This window comes from Corvus hawaiiensis, chromosome 1 (genome assembly GCF_020740725.1).
Source record: "Corvus hawaiiensis isolate bCorHaw1 chromosome 1, bCorHaw1.pri.cur, whole genome shotgun sequence".
NCBI classification, from domain to species: domain Eukaryota; kingdom Metazoa; phylum Chordata; class Aves; order Passeriformes; family Corvidae; genus Corvus; species Corvus hawaiiensis.
The window spans coordinates 37,013,684-37,034,290 of record NC_063213.1 but is presented as its reverse complement, the minus strand read 5'-3'; the positions used below and the strand labels follow the sequence as shown (position 1 = coordinate 37,034,290).

Genomic DNA, 20,607 nt, shown 5'->3' with positions numbered 1-20,607 from the left:
ACAGACTTCATTACGTGTTACCTGTAGTCACCGCTGCTTTTTTTCTGAAAGCCATAGGAACCAGGATCTCCCACTGTTGAGACGGTGACAAGTTCAAAACCAACGCTGTACTGCCTGCAAGTGACATGACAGACTTGCTTTAGATATTTGGGTCATCAGGATTACCAGGAAGAGGGCTAGTTATTAAAAACTATACAGTATAACTGAAAGACATCTGGAAGAAGACAGAACTCAATTCAGGTTAAACTAGACTGTAGGGAAAATGCCTGCTAGAAGCCTGCCTGTGCACTCAAGCAGAATTCAAGTAGTTAAGCTTGTGACACACTCGTGCCACATGGGACAGATCCTGGGGTGTGATCTGATTGCTATCAGAGGACTCAGTGTCAGTGATCTCAGCAGAATTTCTCATGTTGCAATACAACTTGGGACACTTTGTCTGCTCCTGTTAATGCATGTGACCAGCACCACTGCCCCTGTCATTCAAACTACTCAAATATGATGTGCAAGTGCAGAAAAAAATGCATACAAAAAACTGCTCAATTCATGGAACTATACATCCACACCTCTGCCTTCATTTCATGAGGAGTGTCCTCAAAGAGGGGAGGAGAGATAGAAAAGTTCTGCCATTTTGTGGAGCCCACTTTGCAAAGGGCAAATAGCTTTGCAAAGGATAAACACTTGACTGCAGATCAGGAGATGCTGCTATTCAGAAGTGCTGGATACTGGTATTTTGAGGTAATCATTAATTGAGTCAAAGGAATTTGGCCTGCGTAAGTCTACTTTATAGGACATTGACATCCAGCACTTCTCCTGGCCTGCTAGTGGCAGAGTAAATGCACTTTCAGACTCAGAGCCTGTAAGGGTTTAGCATCCTGCATATTAGCTCTACTACAAAATAAAAGGAATTATGATCATAATTAGTTTTAAGAAGCAAAGTCCTTTATACCTTCTTCCGTAGCTCTGCTCAGACCCAAAACTAAAGAGAAAGGAAGGCAACTGCTTTCCTTATAGGTCAAGGATTTCCCACAGTAGTTAACGTGTAGGTTTAAAACACTATTGATGGTAAAGATAGAAACATAAATAGTACTAAATCTGAGTCAGCACCTTGTCCTCTGGATTTTCCATGAGCTTCCCACCCTCCCCAAAGGGATACTGACAAAGCTTCATCTTTGGCATGCAATGCCTTCACTGTATTGATGGACAAGTACTCTCTACAAACCTTGGGCCCCGTAGTTCAATTAGCAGTGGTCCATTCTTGTCTAGCTGGAATTGATAGATGGGGTTGTTTTTGTAGGTGTCTCTGAAGTTTCCACATCCTCCAGCACTGTGACCTTTCCACTGTCCATTAACCTGAAAGAAGTCAAAAGCACAGAAAACAAATCCTAAGGATTTGTATTGCTTATATATATATATACATATATATATATACATATATATATACACAAACAAGACTAGAGGGTCCTCTCACTTTACAGGTTACTTTAGTGACCTCTCCTAATTTTTAAAGTGAAGTGAAAGATTGTGTTGTGCATTCACTAAGTCTTGTGCAGTTCCCTACCCCCTTGATCAAAGCCTTACATCCCTTAGACGTGTACTGTATTTTTCCAGCTTACATTAAACAAGCAAGGAGTGACTGTTTCTGACTATGACAAACTGAGCTAACAAAAGACCCACTTTCCCATCTATCCCACACATACTAGACTACACAGGTTAGTTTTTCTTCCTCAGACACTCCTCCATTGGGTTAAATGAGGAACAGCAGTGATGCAGGCAGTACAATACTAATAGTGTTGTATCCTTTACTTTTAAAGATCTCTGCCTCCAGCCCTGTCCATCACCTCTCTGCACTCTGAGAACCAGCACTGCAGCGACAAGATAACAGTAAGGACAAATCCTGCAAGGACAAAGACACACAAAAGGAAAAATGCTGCTCAGACTTTGAGAAACAGACCATCTGTTTCCAAGTTCCTCCTGCTAGTCATTAAACTGAAAGGTTAGACTTGTAAGGCATGCCAGGCATTCCCACAGATTTATAGCTGAGATCCATCTCTCCTGTTACTTCCCTCCTGTCTCTGTCAAATCAGCAAGGGGCAGCATTTTCCCTTGTGATTTAATTTCTTCACTCAATGCCCAAACCCCTCAGACACGGTAAGTGTGGAAGCAAGGGGGATTTCTTCCCCTACCATGCTGCTACCCAGGAATCTGAAACTGCTGTGTGCTGTTGAGCTTTCCAGCCCTTTTCCACTTCTGCTGCACTTAATTTCAGGAATCACATTAGGGCTTGGTGAGCTCCAGAGGTGACCACTTGACTCCAGTATAGGACATCTATAAAAAACTTGGTTTTACTGCTAAACTGTGAATTAGTTCTCTGCTTGCTTTTGAGTGTGATGACTGCTAAGCAATCACCAAACAGGCATTAAATACAGGCAACTAACTTTTTATACTCAATCCTAAAGACAGAACTGGCCTTAGATAGATAGAAAATACCTTTTATTTTTTTGGAATACTAGACAGACATCTTCAAATAATTAACAGAAGTTTTCTACATACTTAATTTTCTTTTCAAACATATTACAACATAAAACAGATGTCCTTCCTCAAGAAAGCCTCAAACAGGCTTTTCACCTTTAATGTGTTTTTGACTTCTTCACTTCCTCAAAGTAAGCCCAGATTTTAATAGCTATATAGGACAATGGTTTCTGGAAGAACCAAACAAATTATCTCGCTGTTCCCAGGAATCTCTCTATTCACTCATCATTCTCTAGAACAGGCTTCAAGGGACTGTTCCAGAAATAACAGCTGGTATGGAACACTGTCTGAACTCAACAGCCAAGCTGCAAGCCAGCATGTCCCCCTGACCACACAAAGTAATGCAATCCTTGGCTTCAGGCACGAGCGTCCTAGAAAATGGACGGTTCCACTGTGGCTCAAACTCCTTTGTTTCTCTTCCTTAACAAGTTACTGTTTGGACAGAAGACTTCTGACTATAATAGGATTCCCCAGGGTATGCATGGTAGGTACAGAGCTAAAGTTAACGTTGCTGGCTTACTCTTTCCTGAGGATAGAGCTGCTGAAACATGAAAATACATGCAAGTTACTTTATCCTGTGAGTTCTTGGCTATATTTATACTTCAGCTTTAGGTGTAACTGCAGCTCATGTTGACAGCTGAAATATGAACAGCAGCTGGTCCCAAAACTGTCTGAGCTTCTGACTTAATTTCAGTCAAATTTTTCACTCTCACCCCTGTTCTTGTACTCCCAGGGAGCATTTCTACTGGAAATGTACAATGGATATACTTCCTTGATCATGTTTGGCAATGGGAGTGCTTATTCCAATGGTTACAGACCCTTGAGGTATCTTTGCAAAATTTAGGAACAGTACTGTGTTGTGATATTGCCATCCTAAGTTTGTTTCTTATGGTCTTGCTACTGGTGCCTTTGGTTTGGCGTTGCTGATTTTGTCCCATCATACCAAGAGCTTTTCCAAGAAAATCATGCAATTCTCCCAAGGGGAAATGAGCAATGCTTCTGGGGGGTTTTCACTCTGCATCATTCCTAGCACAACCTGATTTCCGCAGTGATGATTTATTAGGGTATGGGTTGTTCCAAAGGCCAGACTGTTCTACAGAGGCTTTGCAGCACATCTGCAATGGCACAGCTGCAACAACACTCTCTGTGGTAGAGGTGGGGCACTAGGATCAACATATATTTAAAAACCTTGTACATCTCAAATATGGAAAAGACAAACCAGTCACGCATAAAAGAAAATGTTTCTTTACCCGCTTAGAAATGGTGTAAGGTGTAGGAATCTTGGAAAAGGTGAACTTGCACAAGGAATACACCTGCATTGTAAAAGAAGCAGCAGGTCACACATTATCTTGCACTTTTTAAATGAAATCACAACAAATTAAAAAGAAGAAGAATTGCCTACACAACATTTTTAGATACTTGTTCCCTGTATGCCCATATTACCCATCAGATGACCCTGTGTCCAACTCAAAATTCAGAATAGTGCTGGGACTAAGACTTAGTTCTACTTAATTTCTTAACAAAAATACCAAACCAAATAAACAGAAAAACACCCGCCCAAAAAAACAAACCAAAAAAAAACCTCCCAAAAAACCCAACAAAAAAGCAAAATGGAAACAATCTGCATTTTACTCTTTTTCAGTGAAAAAAAAAAAAATCTAGCATTGATCATTATGTGACTCAGTAGTTAAGAGAAAAACCCAAATCCTAAGTCAAGACCTAGAGAAGTCAAAAGAACTTTACATCTTAACCAGGATCTAAAATAGATTTATTTTTGATATATAGAGAGCCAGTGATCTGCCTGTACATAGATATTTTTTTATTCTAAGAAATAAGAGTATTTTTCAGCTGATTTTGTTACTAAAATCACACTAATATCTTAACTACAAATGGAAAACGTTACCAAACACTTCATCCAGTGGTTCTGCTCCATCATTCATAGCTTCCCTCCCAAAATAGCAATACTGATTGAGAAGAATTTTTCTCAAATATAAAAACAAAGGACACTTTACAGTTTAATTGCTTATGTTCATTATGAAACAACAGCACATACCCTGATGGTGTAATGGATGGTGTTTTGTTTCTCATACTGGGACACCACTAAGGTGAATGTATGGGAACCTGGAGAGGTCAGCTTTATCTTGGTCAGATAATGAGGACTGTTGATCCGGATACCATCAATATATGGAGGAGGATCAGCTGAAAAAGAAAAGGATGAATACGTTTCCCTGACCAAAAAATCCCCCAGCTTGGTAAACTTACTACTAAGATTAGACTGAACAGACCCGAGTGCTCTGAACAGAGGAGAGCATCAAGATTTACCCATAAAAAGGACAGTCTTAACATCAGCTACTGTTTTCAGGAGAGGTACAGTCACACATGAAAAGACACAAATTCTGTGCTTAAAAGTACAGCTTAAATCCCAAGACTTGTAAGGACTGCTTATCCATCTCCCACCAAAGTCACTACTCAAAGAAGCCTACTGTAATTATGTTGAAATTTCAAGAGAAAGGTAACGAATGTTTAAGCACTCTTTGAAAATCTCTGAAGTGTCTGTTCCTTCTCCATCGGCTGGACAGTTCCAGAATGACAGCTGCCAAAATCTTTGGCCACCTCATAAACAATACTTCAAAACATGTTAATTCCTTTAACTAAATCACACAGGCTTTCTCTCCCTCTCTCTTCAAATCCCTGTGATCATTACACAGATGTAGTTGCAGCCCAATACCAATGCCCATGTGGTACTTAGAAAGATCCCAAATGTTTGCTTTTACAATTAGACAGTGTAATTTGTTATTTCGCCTCTAATTGGTTCTTTCCAGACTTCTTTTAATTTCAGTGAGGCAGGACCAAGTCTAGCCAATTACTTCAATAGGCCCAGGATCAAGTCCTTTTATTATCTTCCACAAAGCAACATGGGAGAGGGGAAAGGATTAATATAAAACAATAAGAAGCTTAGGAATGGGAAATCTCGGCCTTGCTGCCAAAGGATTTAGCTGCTTTGTTCTCATTTCATTTTAACAGATGGTTAAAAATAATACTGCAGCTTGACCAATCTATTTCCATGGAAGAAGGCTTTAAACAAGTTTGAGCTCATGAGATTAGAAGTTTTTAAAAAAGTTTGTGTAGCAAGACAAAACATATGAATCACTCAGTTTTTGCTACTGGTCTTGCTAGACTGTCTCTTTCAAGCACAATGGAACAATTCCCTCTACTATACAAATGTGTTTGGGTTTGCCCACTTAAGAACGTTTTCAGTGAAACACATGTGTAAAATAAGCACTGCTACAACTACCAGCAACACCAGAAGCAAGTCTTGGGCATCTGCTTCTCCTCACAGAGAAGCTCTTGCAAAAACAGATGATGATTTGTTCAGGTATCAGCAGCTCTTTTCACAGAAAGACTTGGGTTCTAGGGGAAGCTTGGATCTAGGGGATTTGGTCAACAGAATTGACTGAACAAGATCAGATGTGAAAAATGCAATGCTTGCCAGCCATTCCAATAGAAAAAGTCCCACAAATTCCACTCCTTGGTGAAAAAAGCTTTAAAAGCTACTAAGGGAGTTGTTGCATGAGCCGCTACCTGAATGCAAGCTTGGTTCTAAAGAGATTCCTATCTGTAAAAGCAACAGGCCAAATCCACCTGTTTTAAGATGCACCTTCACTGAATTATTCCAAGGAATATTCTTGGTAATCTCTAACTTGATGGAAAGAATGAATAAAAATATGATCTTATTAGCTCGACCTAAAGTTTCAGTCTATCCATTCAACCTGGGCATTACCTTTACACCCTGTATCCCAGCCTGTGTCTCAGATCTGCTATCTGTTTTGAAATAAAGCATACATGGCTGCTTCACAGCTACAGCAAAGCTCCAAAAGCCAAACCCCTTCTCCACAAGGTGAAGAGAATCTGACATATAATGACCAAGAGTGAGATTTTGATAAAATTTTAACATTTTAAACATTCTATACCTGATACTTGGAAATATGCTGAAGTGTTCACCTGTATTTCATAAGCTTGCTTAGGTACTTTATTAAGCCAAGTTCATGGGACAATTAACCCTGATTATTTTCATTTTGTGGAAGCTGTAGACCTTTAAATAATTTCACAAATGTAGGAAATAAATATGCTATCAGAGAAACTAACACATAACATCTGTTCCCTCTAAGCATTAACTACTGGCACTGAAAAATAAACAGAAAAAATAAAGAAAATGCTGCATCAAAATAAGTGTCAGCAGGACTACATAGACCTCTTAAGAGTGCTTACAGCATGCGTAGAATGGCCTAATCCTTCAGTGTAGACTTTAAGTGGGATCAAACAGAGCAAAACAACGATTTCAGAAGACTGACCTCTTACTGAGGCATCAGGTTTTAAAGGGAAAAGTGCCTTTCCTCTCCAAAAAATTCTGTGTAATTCTTCGTTTATTTGTGACATCAGCTTCTTGACAATTAAGGTATACTAACCTGGATAGTAAACTTTTTTGCCATCAGTCTTGTACACAACCATTGTAATGAATTCCCGATTGTGTGCAAAGTCATCCTATAAAAAAAAAACCCCACAAACAAACACAAATCAGAGTTGTGCAATTCTGTGAAACATAATGAATGCTTAATCAAAGTCAAGTATACATTCTACTGTCCCTTTTGATCACCACAAAGTATGATCTGATATTTGTATTTATTGGGATACCCAATAGAATTCTTTTTAAAATGCCTGAAGTAAACAAACAGCCACTAATTTAACTTATTCAGGCTCCAGGATTCAAAGTCACTTCAGAACCTGTATGGTGGAATAGAATCAGTCAGCTCAAATTTTACTCTGGGTCTGTTTCAATTGCAGGTACACATACCTGCTGAATTAAAAAATTCTACATGTACACAGGCATACACACCTGAACATAGGCAGTAACATATTAATAAGAGAAAGCCATACAGAAAGATTTACAGAAGCTGTGTCAGAGCTCGCAGTGCGGAACCAGCACCTTGTCAGTGATGTGCCTGCTGAGCAGGACCCAGACAGCAGCACCACCCTGTGGACACTGCACCTCCAGCTTGTACTGAGGGTTGTTGGCCAGGCTGTAGGCATCCTTCACCGGGCCCTGCTTTGCATCCCACGTACTGAAAGTGATACAGACATGTTATTAGACCAATAAGAAACTAATTTATGCTTTGAGACGAACTCCAAATCCTACACAATACACAGAGCAAGATATTATCAGTAACAAGTTACCAAAGCCTAGTTTTCTACTGGCATCTATGGCAGTGGTTACATAACACAGTCATATCACAAGCATTATCTTGGAACCTTGTTTTATAAATGAGTTCACCACAATACATGTATGATGACAAAAAAATTCTAAATACAAACAGCCTGGCTGGTGACTACAGCCACACAAAGCACAGAAAAAGTGGAACCATTTAAGCAGCCTAAGCTACACAAGCACAGTCATGATTGCACACACCAATATTAAATGAAAAACATCTATGTCTTTGTAACTGTAGAAATCTATCTATCTATCTATGTATCTATCCATCCATCCATCTATCTATCAGCTATGGTTAGTTTCAAAAGCTTGCCAAGTATTTTCCTCCATTTTTTTTTCTGAGGCAATTTTTATTTAAAAATTTGCCCTGTTTCATGCTTGGAAGGGTGCCCTGCAGGAAGTGTTAAAGATCTTTGAGGTGCCCTACTGCAGAATCAGCCTGCAGCCTTGTGAATTGTCTAGACAAGAAAAATACAGCGTGAAAAAACAAAAGTGCTGATGACTGAACAAAAAGTGTGGCACACTGGAAACAGAAGTGTATACAGCTATTCCTAAGTCTCCTTGTCCCTCTCACACTTGTACAACTGAGCAGCATGTGTGGAAGGTTGCATTAACAAAGTTTCAAATTATCACTGTTGTTACTCTGCATTTAATGTAACGGCCACTGTGCTAAGGCTTTTCCCTACACAGAGGGATGACAATCACTGATAATGTAAGGACAGACAGACCAGTAGGTGAGCTCTGACATACTCATTATCTCACCTTGCTACAGTGTATTTTAGAAATAATTGGAGCACAAAGATGGAAGGAGTCTTTACAGAAAAGCTCAGCAGTCACACTGTGAATGAAGGAGCTTGTGCAGAGCTAACACACGCAGAGACAGTGTGGAAGCAGTGGCAAAGTGCAGTCTAGTGGAGTGAAAAAGTATAGAAACCCTTGCTTTCCAAAACTGAGACAGAGACACACGCACTTATCCTCAAACTGTGAGACAAAAAACCTGAATGTAATGGATATTTGGTAAGAGACAGGTATCACATTCAGAAAACAAATCAGCAGGCAAGGAAGATTACTTATGATAACTACAATTGCTAAAACCCAGAACTGGTTAAACTACCCTGATGTCAGTGAACACACCCTGTAAAGAAAACACATGCTGCACAGCTCACTTGCAACTGGCCAGAAAGATGAATTTCAAATAATAACTAGGTCACTTAAGCACTGCCTGGTCACTGCTTAGAGATGGACTGCACAAAAATCTGATTTTTATTCTGACAGGGAGATGTGGGACTGAGATCAGAATCTGGTTACACAACTTCAGTTCCACAGCAACATCACAAGGGTTACTGAGCTCCACTGATGTTACAGAAGCAGTCAAAAACAAAGCCTGGTCTGGGAAAGTGTAGTCAGGCTCAAGAGAACAGGGTTGGAATTCAGGCCCCTAGCTGTAACTTGGAAGAATGGAAGGAAGGAAACCTCACATCAGAACATTTACTGAGATTTTGAAATAAAAATTTTATCTTTTGGACCAACCTGTGAATACATGTAGATTCTTTAAAAAGACTTGGGTTCCAACTCAAATAAATAACGTCATAGTACTGGCACAGGTCATCCCAGGAAATCCAGAAAATGCCTGAAAAGGAAATGCTGTTATTGTTTTCTTACCAGATACCTTGATTTCACTTGTTTCTCAGAAGTCTCTTTGTGGGCAAATGATACAGCTTATTTTTTTGCAAAATGTAGTAGTAATGTCTGCACTGCCTAAATTGCTAAATTTAAACTTGTCCCCCAAACCAAGTTAAAGCAAGAAAAAACAAATTAGTCTCTGCTTATTATCAGAGACTTTCTGATAAGCTGTCAGAATGCTTGTCATTCTCAAGCAATAAGCAGAGGATACAAGAAAATCTGCTATTTTGAAAGAGACATCATTAGGTGATTCTGACCTGATTTCCCCTTTCCTAGGTTTCTAAAAACAAAAAAATAAAACACACAGTCAAACAGGTTCCTGCAATTCAACAACCTACTTCAGTAGTCATCCAGCACAATCGAGTATTCAATCAACGTGTGTCTTTGAATGTATTTCTAAGATACTTCATCCAACACCTATGTTACTTGCTTTTGCACCCTAAATTTGCTTCATCTTTACAACATTCTCATGCATTTATTCTAATTTTCCATAGCTCCCTTAATGGCAACTCCAGCCAACAACAGTGCCTGCAAGCCAACAGATGCCTAGTGGAATTAACTTTTAAAATGGTAGCAGCCTTATAAATTGTGTCTCTGACATAGGCAGTTGCAGATCTTGCAGCACTAAAAAGCAGTCATAACAACTACACAAAAACAAGAAAACCAAAGTGTAAATCCAATTAGAAGGAATAACTCCATTAAAATTAGTAATGCAATTTTATATAAAATTTTAACAACTAGATGCTACAAATTACTTACAAAGTGAAGCAGTAAATAAATAACAAGCTACTCTCTCATAACTGTCACAAATCCAGGGCTGCTATTTTTATGTTTGAATCAAAAGTTTTCATCAGGCATTTGCACAAGGCTTATCAATAAATGCTATAATCTAATGGACTTGGAGGCATAGTGTTGTAAAAACAGTGTCACTGAACAAAAGGGCTCTCTCAGAGATCTGCAGACAGCAACTAGGACAGTAAGAAGCAGAAATGTCTTTCTGAAAGTAAAATGCAGCTGCTGCAGCAGAAAGACTGATTTAAATACTGATTACAGTAAGCATGTTGATCGTATTTGAAAATGCTGGAGAGGAAAAAAAAACCACAAGAAGTCCATTCACGTATTAAAAAGCAGCATTACACAGCTTGTTATCAGAACATTCTCTTTGCACTGAACTCCCACATACTGAGACAGCATACTTAACCAAGGAGGTACTTTCTTGTCAATGAATTTGAGATATATTTAATAGTCCAGATTACTTATAACCCCAGACAAACCTGAAATGACACATTTAAATACACAAGTACTTCCTACATTTTCGGACTATTTAGTTTCTAGTATTTGTTTTACTCTCCTTGTGCTTAAGCATTCCTTTCCACCTTCCTGCAGGGATACACCACAAAGATCTATACGACTCAAAAAGATAGTGACTTCTTAAACCTTATTACCATTGTCTATTTTCTGAGCTGTTCTGGGATCAAAGTTCAAGTATTTCTGTAAATCTGGGGTCCAGTTTCTTGTGTCATTTTCACTGTATCGTCCCTTCCAACGTAAGTGACTCCAGGGATTTTTTAGCTGAAGAAACCGAAGTCCCTAGAAAACCACAAAGTAAAACTGTCAATTCATCTTGTCAATGTAATTTTTACATATTGAAGGTGGTTTTCATATGATCAAGAAAACACAGAATCATTTAAGTTTTCTGAAATTTCCCAGTTGGGTCCAAGACAAAATAAACTATATTAGCCATTAGAGCAAAAAAATCAGTAGGTACCCGTCTGGGGTAAACCGAGAAACACACATAGGTTTCAAACAGGAGTTTCAAAACACCTTCAGTTTCACTTGATACCTTATATTCTCTTATATCCAAGACTGCATATGCATGGGTTGGAACTAAACCCCATTTTTCTCCTTCCTCTTCAGACATCACCCCTGTTGCTGTTGTGATAAGGACATCTCCCTTGTGAAATCTGTTCAAAAAGAGGTAAAAAAATAGCTTAATTAAAATCTTGCAAGTTGCATGTTTGTACACTGTCCATTAACATGATCCTGCTTTACAAAAACTGGGATACAGGGGTTTTTTGCCAGCAGAAATCACTCCTGAAAAAAACTTGAGAAAGTGGAATTATTTTTCTTTCCAAATTAAGTACATGCTTTAAATGAAAAATTACGATTTTAATATAACTTCATAAACAACATTCAGCATTTATCAACCTGAAGCTCAGCCTGTGTCGCTTTTAAAATACTCTTGACAGATCTTCAGCTGAGCACAAATGTGGTTTCATCAACACTTAGTCAATGACTGTATATAGCAAATTATCAAGTCTGTCACACCCCCAGGATTCTGAAGAATGAGAAGTTCATGCTTCTATACTTTTGCAGATGTTTATACTCAAGTTTAGTGTTCTGAATAGCAGTTGTTAATTTTGCAACAATTGCTGTTGTGAAAACACACTAACATGTTTCCAGCCCACGCTAAAAATCCAAGTACATACCCAGTGTCCCTAGACAGATTACAGGATCACTGGACTATGGATCAACACATTTTCAGTCTAGCACAGGTGAACAACAGTGATGCTGCAATGGCTAGATCCCATCTGAACTTCAGTCACATCTTCAAATTACAACACCAGAATATCTGAAAAATTGTTGACAGCTCTGAGAGCTCCTAACCAACTGAAAAAACACTGTAGAAAGGGTCATGCTCTTTTAGCATGGATGCAGATGTTTCAGTCAACAGAATAATCCCCTTTTACTGCATTGAAATATGTAAGACACTGGCTGCACAAAACCATTTTGGAAGAAATCAAAGTACTTGGTATACCTGGCATTTATAAATCACAGCTATATCTTTCATCATAAGCAAAATAACAGAATCATTTATTTTGAACCTTTAAGGCCATCAAATCCAGCTGTTATGGTAGGTCTGAAGACCAGTATTGCAGTTTTGATAGACTTTTGGTGCTCCTCCAGGAGATTTACTGATGGGGCATAATCTTGTGATATGATTAGAAATACTGAATTATGTCTGCTTGCTAAGGACAGCAGATATAATATAGTTCTGGGGAACTGTGTGGAAACACAGAACACATATCCTTCTTCTTTTTAAACACTTAACTGGTATATTGGTTCCAAACTGCTCTCCTCTGACTCTGTATTCTATTTTCTTTATCAAGGAAAGGGTTATTATTTTTTTTAATTTATACATAAGGAATTTCCTCACACAAAATTCCCCAGTATTTTAATCTTCTGTTCTATCGAAGCCATCAATATGTCAATTTTTCTTCTTCCAGAAAGCACATGGAGGTTTTATAAAGCACAATTTGTAGCAGTACCAAAATGCTGTCAAAGTATCTGTGGTGACTGTACTGCTTTTAGAGTGGTAACACAGCTACTACACAGCAAGCATTTTAATTACTTAGGAAAGAACAAGTGTTTACCTCTGATAAAGCATTCTGAAAGTGCTATCTTTATTGAAGGCTTGATTGTCAGAGTGCATAGCAATTCTTTCAGGTATCCAACCAGTCAGTGCATGGAGATCAATATTCTGAAATGCAAGTATTCAAAAGAAATCAGAACAGATAATCCATCTATAAACATACGATGTCTGTACACAACTTATAACTCCTTGAAAGGAATCAAGCACACATAAATTACAATACAGCTCTATGCATAAAAGGGTCAAGATTAAGACTAACAAACAAAAACTCCTTTGATTAGATAAGGACAAGATTTCCAAGTAGCTTAAAAAAAAAAAAAAAAAAAGCTGGAAAATGAACTGATGAAATAAACTGGAATTCCAGAGCAATGGAAGCATATCAGGATCATCAGTCATGCTCAGCTGTGTGATGTGTTCTATTTATTTCACAGATTTACAGACTTTTAAAGCATACGTCAGAAGCACTATTTGGAACCATGCTACTATATATGCATTTTAAATAATTTATGTTTTATTTCTAAAGCTCAGGGTTTGGGCTTTTTTTCTTTTTGGTAAAGCTGACACTGACATGTATTTCCATAAAAAGATGCTTTAATCTCCCCACTCCTTGAAATATTGCTTATTTCCTATTCTTGTGCTTTGTACTCCTCAAAGCAAAAGCAGAGACTGTAAATGCTTGAAGTGTCAATAACCAGCACTGCTGGGTGGGAACTTGAGGAATTACAAGTACAAGACAGCCTGATTGTAAGTAACCCTGATTACAGAACGAAGCTGGAATACAGTGGAAAGTGGAGGGAACAGGAAGGGTGGAGATTAAATGTCACCAGTCAAGCTGGTTTTCCAGAAAGCAAGTTAGAGGATGACAATGGGAATAAGACCCAGTTATTCTCACCAGCTTCTGTCCTTCAAAACAAAGCAGCTTGACACTGACACACATAAAAATGTGTGCTACATTTACCCCTTACACAAAGCCACATTTGTCTCCATAATAATTTGAGAGGTGATGATTACCAAGTATACCCACCAAGAATGTGATTGTCAAGACACCAATTAGCACCATGAAATAAAAAAAAAAAAAATTTTGACAAGTTTAATAGTTTTAAGTTAAAGTCAGAAAGGCTTCCTAAGTAAGAAATTATGTGGGCTACTCATTTCAGCAAAGTGTCCTTCTTTAAAGAATAACGTGCACGTCAGTTTAGCTGCAGTATGATGACTATTTCTTCAGTAACCACATTATAGAAACCCAATGCGTATTTACAGAGATGAGTGGAACAATCTGATAAAGAAACTTGCACAGATCAAAGTACTTGTTCCCTCTATATAGACCTAAATGACTAGACTGTTCCTTTCCTAGCTGACTCCATTACCTAATGAGGGAGAACTGCCCTATTTATTGAAAGGGTTAGAAACCAAAACCAGCAGTATTGATATGGGCAAAGAGAATGTATGATTTCACCCAACACTTCCATCTAGACTCTATATAAACACCTCCCCTCCACAAGCATCAATACTGAAGTCTGAGAACTAAGATTAACTCTGACCATCAAGATGTCTTGCTCATTCTATTTCGATGGCATAATTTAATTAAGTACAGCTAAGAATATCTGTGAAAGAAAGAAACAGAAAAAAATTTAAGAAAATGTCAAACTAAATACCTGTCTCCCCAAGCTGTTCACTTTGATTTCACTAGAAGGAAATTATTTTACCCATTATTATCTATGTGAAACTTTTTCCTCTTAGAAATAATCTCATACTTACAGAATTTGATCCAGGAAAATCATATCCTCCCATGACCTTCATGTAAGCCTTTTCTATTAGTGACACCCATAATTCATTTTTATTATTGGAATACGAGCAGAGAAGTTCCCCACTATGATCAACAGGTAATTGGTCATCTATGATTACCTGTGTGAAATGAATGAAAAATCATCATAAAGCTAATAAAGTATTTTGAAAGTAATTAGAAAATAAACCAAGACCCTCATTAATACAAAGCTTCTCAGACACAGCCAGACCTGACCATTATTCTCACATATGGACACCTCTATCAATCCTGCAGCGGCCTGCCCAAGTGAACAAGAAATTCTGTTGCCAGCTCTTACTTGCACTGGTCTAACTGGGTGACATGTAAGTGGCTGCCTTGACTGATGGGGACAGTACAATCTTATACAGTGTGTAGTACTTTACAAAAGGCACTTGCAGAAAAGTTCAGTGCAATTATAAGCATAAAAAGTAAAGAAAGCCTAACAATATTCCTCATCTAAATAGGAATCAGAACATGGATGATGCTTGGTAGCCAGCAGAGAAATAAATATTTATTTATCTTTAAGGAAACAAATTGTGTCGTATCACTTTCACAGCCTCTTGTTCCACATTTAAGCTTCTTCTCTCTGAAAAGGAAAAACAACTCAAAACAGCAGCTGTGACAGTATTAACATTTCTTCTTTAAATTAGGTAGTATATACTCATCATCATTACAGTTTCTTACTGCATATCTGCAGTGGTCTGAAACAGTTTCCCTGAATAGATGTTTCAGTTCCCTGTGGGCACTAGTCCATTACAAATACAGGCTACCAACACAGCACATTCTCTGGTCAAATCCTATCTGTGCAGGAATGAATGGACCTTTTCATAGGAGAGCAAATGGCCATTCATCCTAACAAAAGGCAGCCATTAGGAGATATTTTGGGAAGATTTTTAAGAGCAAGGCAGACACAAAAATGATACTTTCCTGAAACATTCAGACTCTGGAATTTTGTAGCTCAAGGACTTCCTGACCCAGAGGTTATATCTGAAAAATTAAGGGCCTTTGAGGAGTTTCCCCCTACTTCTTCACACCATGAACTTCTGAACTCTCATAAACATTCATCAGTCACTACGATCTGTGCTACTGTTACGTATTATGAGAAGAAATACATTTTTATGTTCTTACTTATTGCACTGAAAAGAAAATAAAGTAGTTTGTGAGTTTGCAAAGTTTTATCTTCAAGTATTTCCTCTTCTTACTAAAAATCTGTAGTCAAGCAAGGCCTTGCTTGAGTTATCAGTTGAGTGATTCCTCTACAGTCATTCAGTATCTATACTCTTCCTGACACCCCCCTCTGCATTCTTTAATTCTCTCTAAGATGGAGTGGAATACTGTACATCTAATTCATAAATAGGGCATACACTGTTTTGTTCCTGTTTGGTTTTCACAATTCTGCTAAGTAATATAAGGCATTTTTAACATGAATTTGATGTAAGGCTATTTTTATGAACATCTACAGAAGTACAGACAGAAGTAGTATATGGTTACATACTTCAAAACCAAAAATTAATCTCAAAAAGGTTTGACCATTAAAAACTACTTTCCAAAAACACCTGCCTAAAGTTTTTGCTATGCAAGCACTTCATAGTGAAGCAGATCAAGCCTTAAAATACATGACTTATGCAATAACAGTACTAAGGTTCCCCCAAAACATTTACCTTTCTAGGAACACCATTGATATGAAGCTTCACCATGTATTTACCACATGGATTATATTCTGGTTCTCCTTTCTTATTCTGAGGGTAGATTATACTGTTAACAGTAAAAAAAAAAAAAGGAAAAGGAGGAAATTATGACATAAATTACTTGGCTATACACTTACAACAATAAAAGATGGATTAACACAGTCTGTTTCAGAATTTACACTGAAGACAAATATGGAATTTTTAATGAAGAGCAACTCACATCTAGTAAAAATAATGATGCTTAAATAGGTTTTATTTTTCAGGTCCTGCTCTTGCTGCAGCTTTCTACTTAATATAGTAGCAAAAAGAATGTAAGTAACCTAATTGTTTCTCAAACAGAAGCAAGGCAAACAAATTCATGTTAGTATTAAGCAAACAATACTTACACATCTATAATATAAATACAGTATTTGCCTGAATGACAAGTCAAACTTTTGAAGGAGAAGGCAGTGCAGAACTCGCTGCTGTTGAAAAGACTACAAACTCACTTCTCACAAGAATAGGTTAAAACAAAACAATCCAAGAACAGTCACACACCGGTCTGGCAAGAGCCTCCCAGAAAAGTCCAGAAAACCTATGGTACATTTATCATGGGATGCCAGTTGAGTGGAGATGAGATAGTGTTGCTAACATTAATTCCACAGCAAGTTGTAAAATGGATCACCTGTTGCACAGCAGCTAACAAAGTAGGAAAATGAAACTACAGAGCATTATGAATAAAATTTATATTTTAAAAATCCTCAAAAAATAAAGAATCCTTCCAAACTATTTATTACTCCTCAAAGCACATCTGAAGTTAGACTCCAGTGTCTGTATACATATGTATATTGACAGTGAGTTATATCTTAGTTAGCCAGGAGTTTTGTGATTTTTAAAAAATTTTGCAATGAACTATGTTTAATTAGTTAAGGAATGTTTGACTGTGATTTTAGCTGGTTTTGATTTAGATCTGTGTTGGCTGAGTATCAGTAGAAAACCCTGAGAAATTACCTCATTGCACCTGCAGAAAGCAACTCCATGAACCCGTACCCCTTAGAGAACTTAACCAACAGTTGAAGAACAAAATTCAATAAAGAGTTGTTTAATGGTTATCATATAACTAGAGATGAATAAGATATCATAGAAAAAGAAAGCTATCTTGAGCAAGTTAAGGAGTCAAAGGCCCATACACTCCAGAAAACCTGATCAATACACTGCAGGTACAGTAAAGGAGCAACTTCATAGGCTTGTACACCCCAGAAAATTCATCAATTCATCAATTATCTAACCAGGACAGCAAATTTAATAAAGCCCTGTCTAGCTGGATGAAACTTGGGTTATCCATTAAACAAAGACAGATGAGATGTTCTGGTAGTAAAAAAAGAAACAAAACACCTATACCATGATGCAATAAATTGGGAAGGCTTTTGAGAGCATCTATAAAAAGTCTTGGATATTGGAGTGTGTATAAATGACTGAAAATTGTTTTTTCTTTGAATATGTCTATGGTGAATAAATTCCCAATCTGTTCCAAATTTTGACTTAAAATTGTTATTAGGAAGGTTTGTCTAACAGCTTTTTGCTGTTAGATTTAAAACCCTTTGTTTCAATATAAAGTTGGCTTCCAGCTTAGAAGTGCTGATACCTCATGAGTCCCAGGGAGACGAAGGTGAAACAAATGCTGTTTTTTACTGTGTACAGCTGTCACAGAACATACTGCAAAAGCTTGGCAGTATTAAGTCTGAAAAGATCTTACAAAGCAACAGCTACTTACCTTGTGATCAATTTTTTGTTGTATCTTCTTTCATATGCTGCACTGATAGCTAGTGATGCCACGAAAGAACAATCTGACACTATTGTCTATAAAGAAAAGAAAACAAAACCAGTGAGGACATTTACTAATAACTCAGATACTGAGAGATGAATGCAGTGTGTGAAGGGCAGGAAAACAGTCGGTAATTCCCTTCAAATGGGACGATTTAAACCAAAAGAAGCAAAGCTACTATTAAAGAGGCAGAAAATGTATGCTTGCTCAACATGAGGCCCCTACAGAGCAACATTTTTTCTATTTATTTAATCTCATGAGAGCCAAGGAAAGCCCTCTCACATCTGACAGGATTCCTTTTTGAACAAGAAAGTCCCCCATGATAAACCACTAACAGCATACATTTCTCCTTAGGAACAATTTACCTGCTTTATGCTGAAACTTGATACAGTATAGATCATCGTAGGGTTATTTGTTATGTCATCTGGTCGCACCCACTTGGCAAACATTGCTTTCTGTTTGGGGGATAATGGTAGCTTCCCACACTTATCACTAGATTTAAGAGAGAAAAAAAGTAGAAATAAATCAATAGCAGTTCAGAAAAGCTTTCCATGGTATGTCCAGTCATATATATTTGATAGATGGTACAAAACATGCATAGAACAATTACAAAGCTTTAAAACAAGTTCAAAGAACACTGTTTCTAAGTTTGTGATTTTTAGGGGGGGGAAAAGGCAAAAATGTTAAAAAAAATTCAACCAACCCCAATGTCTTTGTCTATTATGGCTGTGTAATCTTAGCTTATTATTACTGCTTATGAATGAAGGTCTAGCTGCTACACACCACTCTTCCTTGGAATAGCCCTTTGCAGAGGAAACAGCTATCACCTGCATTTTACAAGCAATAGAGCTAACTCATTAGCATGGAGCAGCATCAGAAAACAGACTAAAGTTGCCAGTCCAGCCCAATAATCCAAAAAGCCAAATATAATATTGTCCTTGTAGGCTTGAAGACACAACTGCAAAAGCACTACAGAGCAGGATCAGCTTACAACAACATTTTAAGTTCAGAGTGGAAAAAGGAAGTGGTAGTATTTAAATATCTCCGCCTAAATTATGCTTAAAAGCCTATGTAAACAATTTTAAACTCTGGAAAAAAAAATACAGAAATACCAAATATGGGAAAGTTTTGAAAAAGAAACAAAACTAAAAAAAAGAAGTTCAGTAATTGAAGCATACTTACGAAAAAGGCATAGGGAAGGCAAAACGTTCCCTCAGATCAACACTCATGAAAGGTACATATTCAATGCCGTTAATCTTTGAAGTCTTCCTGCAAGTCATAGGAAAGACAAACAAAAAAAGAGTTACAAACCTATCAATCATCTTCCAAAGACTAACTTGCAGAAGGTAATAACAAAATGAATTTTTAAAAACAAGACACAGTGCTTCTGAAAACAAGATAACTACCTCTTGAACATTATATATTTGATAGTTTTCAAAAGCCACAATTTAGGCTAATGATTTTATGGATTATTTAGCTTATTACAACTATAATAAAAATCAAAGTAAAAGGAACTGCATGCAACAGAAGGCAGAGACTTATAAAATATTACACTCCCTCAATTTCAAGTGAAGTAGAAGTTGTATAATTGTAAAAACAACTTTGCACTTTGGTTTCTCCGAGCCAGATCTTTCATGAACTAATTTTGGAAAATCTTCAACTTACCTGAGTACTTCAATCTCCTCTGCAGTGTATCTCTGACCTTGAGATTCACTAGCTTGTACTGCTCTGATTGTCTGTGGTTTATCATTTAGAGAAAAATCAGGTCCCAATGGAAAGAATGTTCTGACTGGCTGATTTGGTTTAGCTGTAGTTGACTTTTCTTTCTGAGATGACTTTGACATGGATTCCTTCAGTGCTTCTGCTCTAAAGCAAATAAAAAATGCATTTTCTTTATAACAGTGATAAAAATATAATTACAGTTCAATTATTGATTTTCTTTGTTCATGTTCCCACATATGTTAAATGGACTGAGCAAATGCCCAAGCTGACCAACACCACATTTTCTTAAAAAAAAAAAAAAAAAAAAAAAAAAAAAATCAATTTCTGATGCTGGTACTTCTTTACTCTTCTGTTCTCGAATCAATTAAAATATAGCATTTCCAAATCATACAAGCTACTTTTGACAGAACTCATTAGATTTTTATTGCCTCTAAATTATGCTAATGGGAGAATTTGTGTAAGTGTTCATTATGTGGAATCTCAGAACAAGATCACTGAAACACAGAGAGAAAACTGATTTGCTTCCTCTCATACCTTACAGATCTATTTTGCCTAGCAGGTATAATAGTAGTAAAACCCCATGGGCATTCTCACAACCCAGCATTTCAACTGATTGAACACTGTGTATGCAGGAGCCATATTTTGTTACTGCTGCATTAAGCTTCTGCATAGTCACAC

At 37.3% G+C, this 20,607-nt stretch overlaps 1 protein-coding gene across 3 annotated transcripts in view; it reads right to left on the bottom strand.

Annotated features, from left to right (window-relative positions):
• The window catches only part of CAPN7 (calpain 7), a 33,197-nt gene that overhangs the window by 3,659 nt on the left and 8,931 nt on the right, over positions 1-20,607 (bottom strand). For 2 of the 3 annotated variants that reach the window (XM_048300710.1, XM_048300719.1), the window contains 16 exons: positions 19,873-20,073; positions 19,390-19,476; positions 18,573-18,699; positions 18,157-18,242; positions 16,377-16,470; positions 14,670-14,816; positions 12,913-13,019; positions 11,322-11,442; positions 10,924-11,068; positions 9,326-9,425; positions 7,514-7,649; positions 6,996-7,071; positions 4,583-4,728; positions 3,780-3,842; positions 1,220-1,350; positions 22-114 (listed from right to left, as the gene is read on the bottom strand). In XM_048300710.1, the coding sequence (XP_048156667.1) occupies positions 22-114; positions 1,220-1,350; positions 3,780-3,842; positions 4,583-4,728; positions 6,996-7,071; positions 7,514-7,649; positions 9,326-9,425; positions 10,924-11,068; positions 11,322-11,442; positions 12,913-13,019; positions 14,670-14,816; positions 16,377-16,470; positions 18,157-18,242; positions 18,573-18,699; positions 19,390-19,476; positions 19,873-20,073 (1,860 nt within the window). The remainder of the gene's footprint in view (positions 1-21; positions 115-1,219; positions 1,351-3,779; positions 3,843-4,582; positions 4,729-6,995; positions 7,072-7,513; positions 7,650-9,325; positions 9,426-10,923; positions 11,069-11,321; positions 11,443-12,912; positions 13,020-14,669; positions 14,817-16,376; positions 16,471-18,156; positions 18,243-18,572; positions 18,700-19,389; positions 19,477-19,872; positions 20,074-20,607) is intronic. The other variant, XM_048300727.1, reaches the window with a different exon arrangement.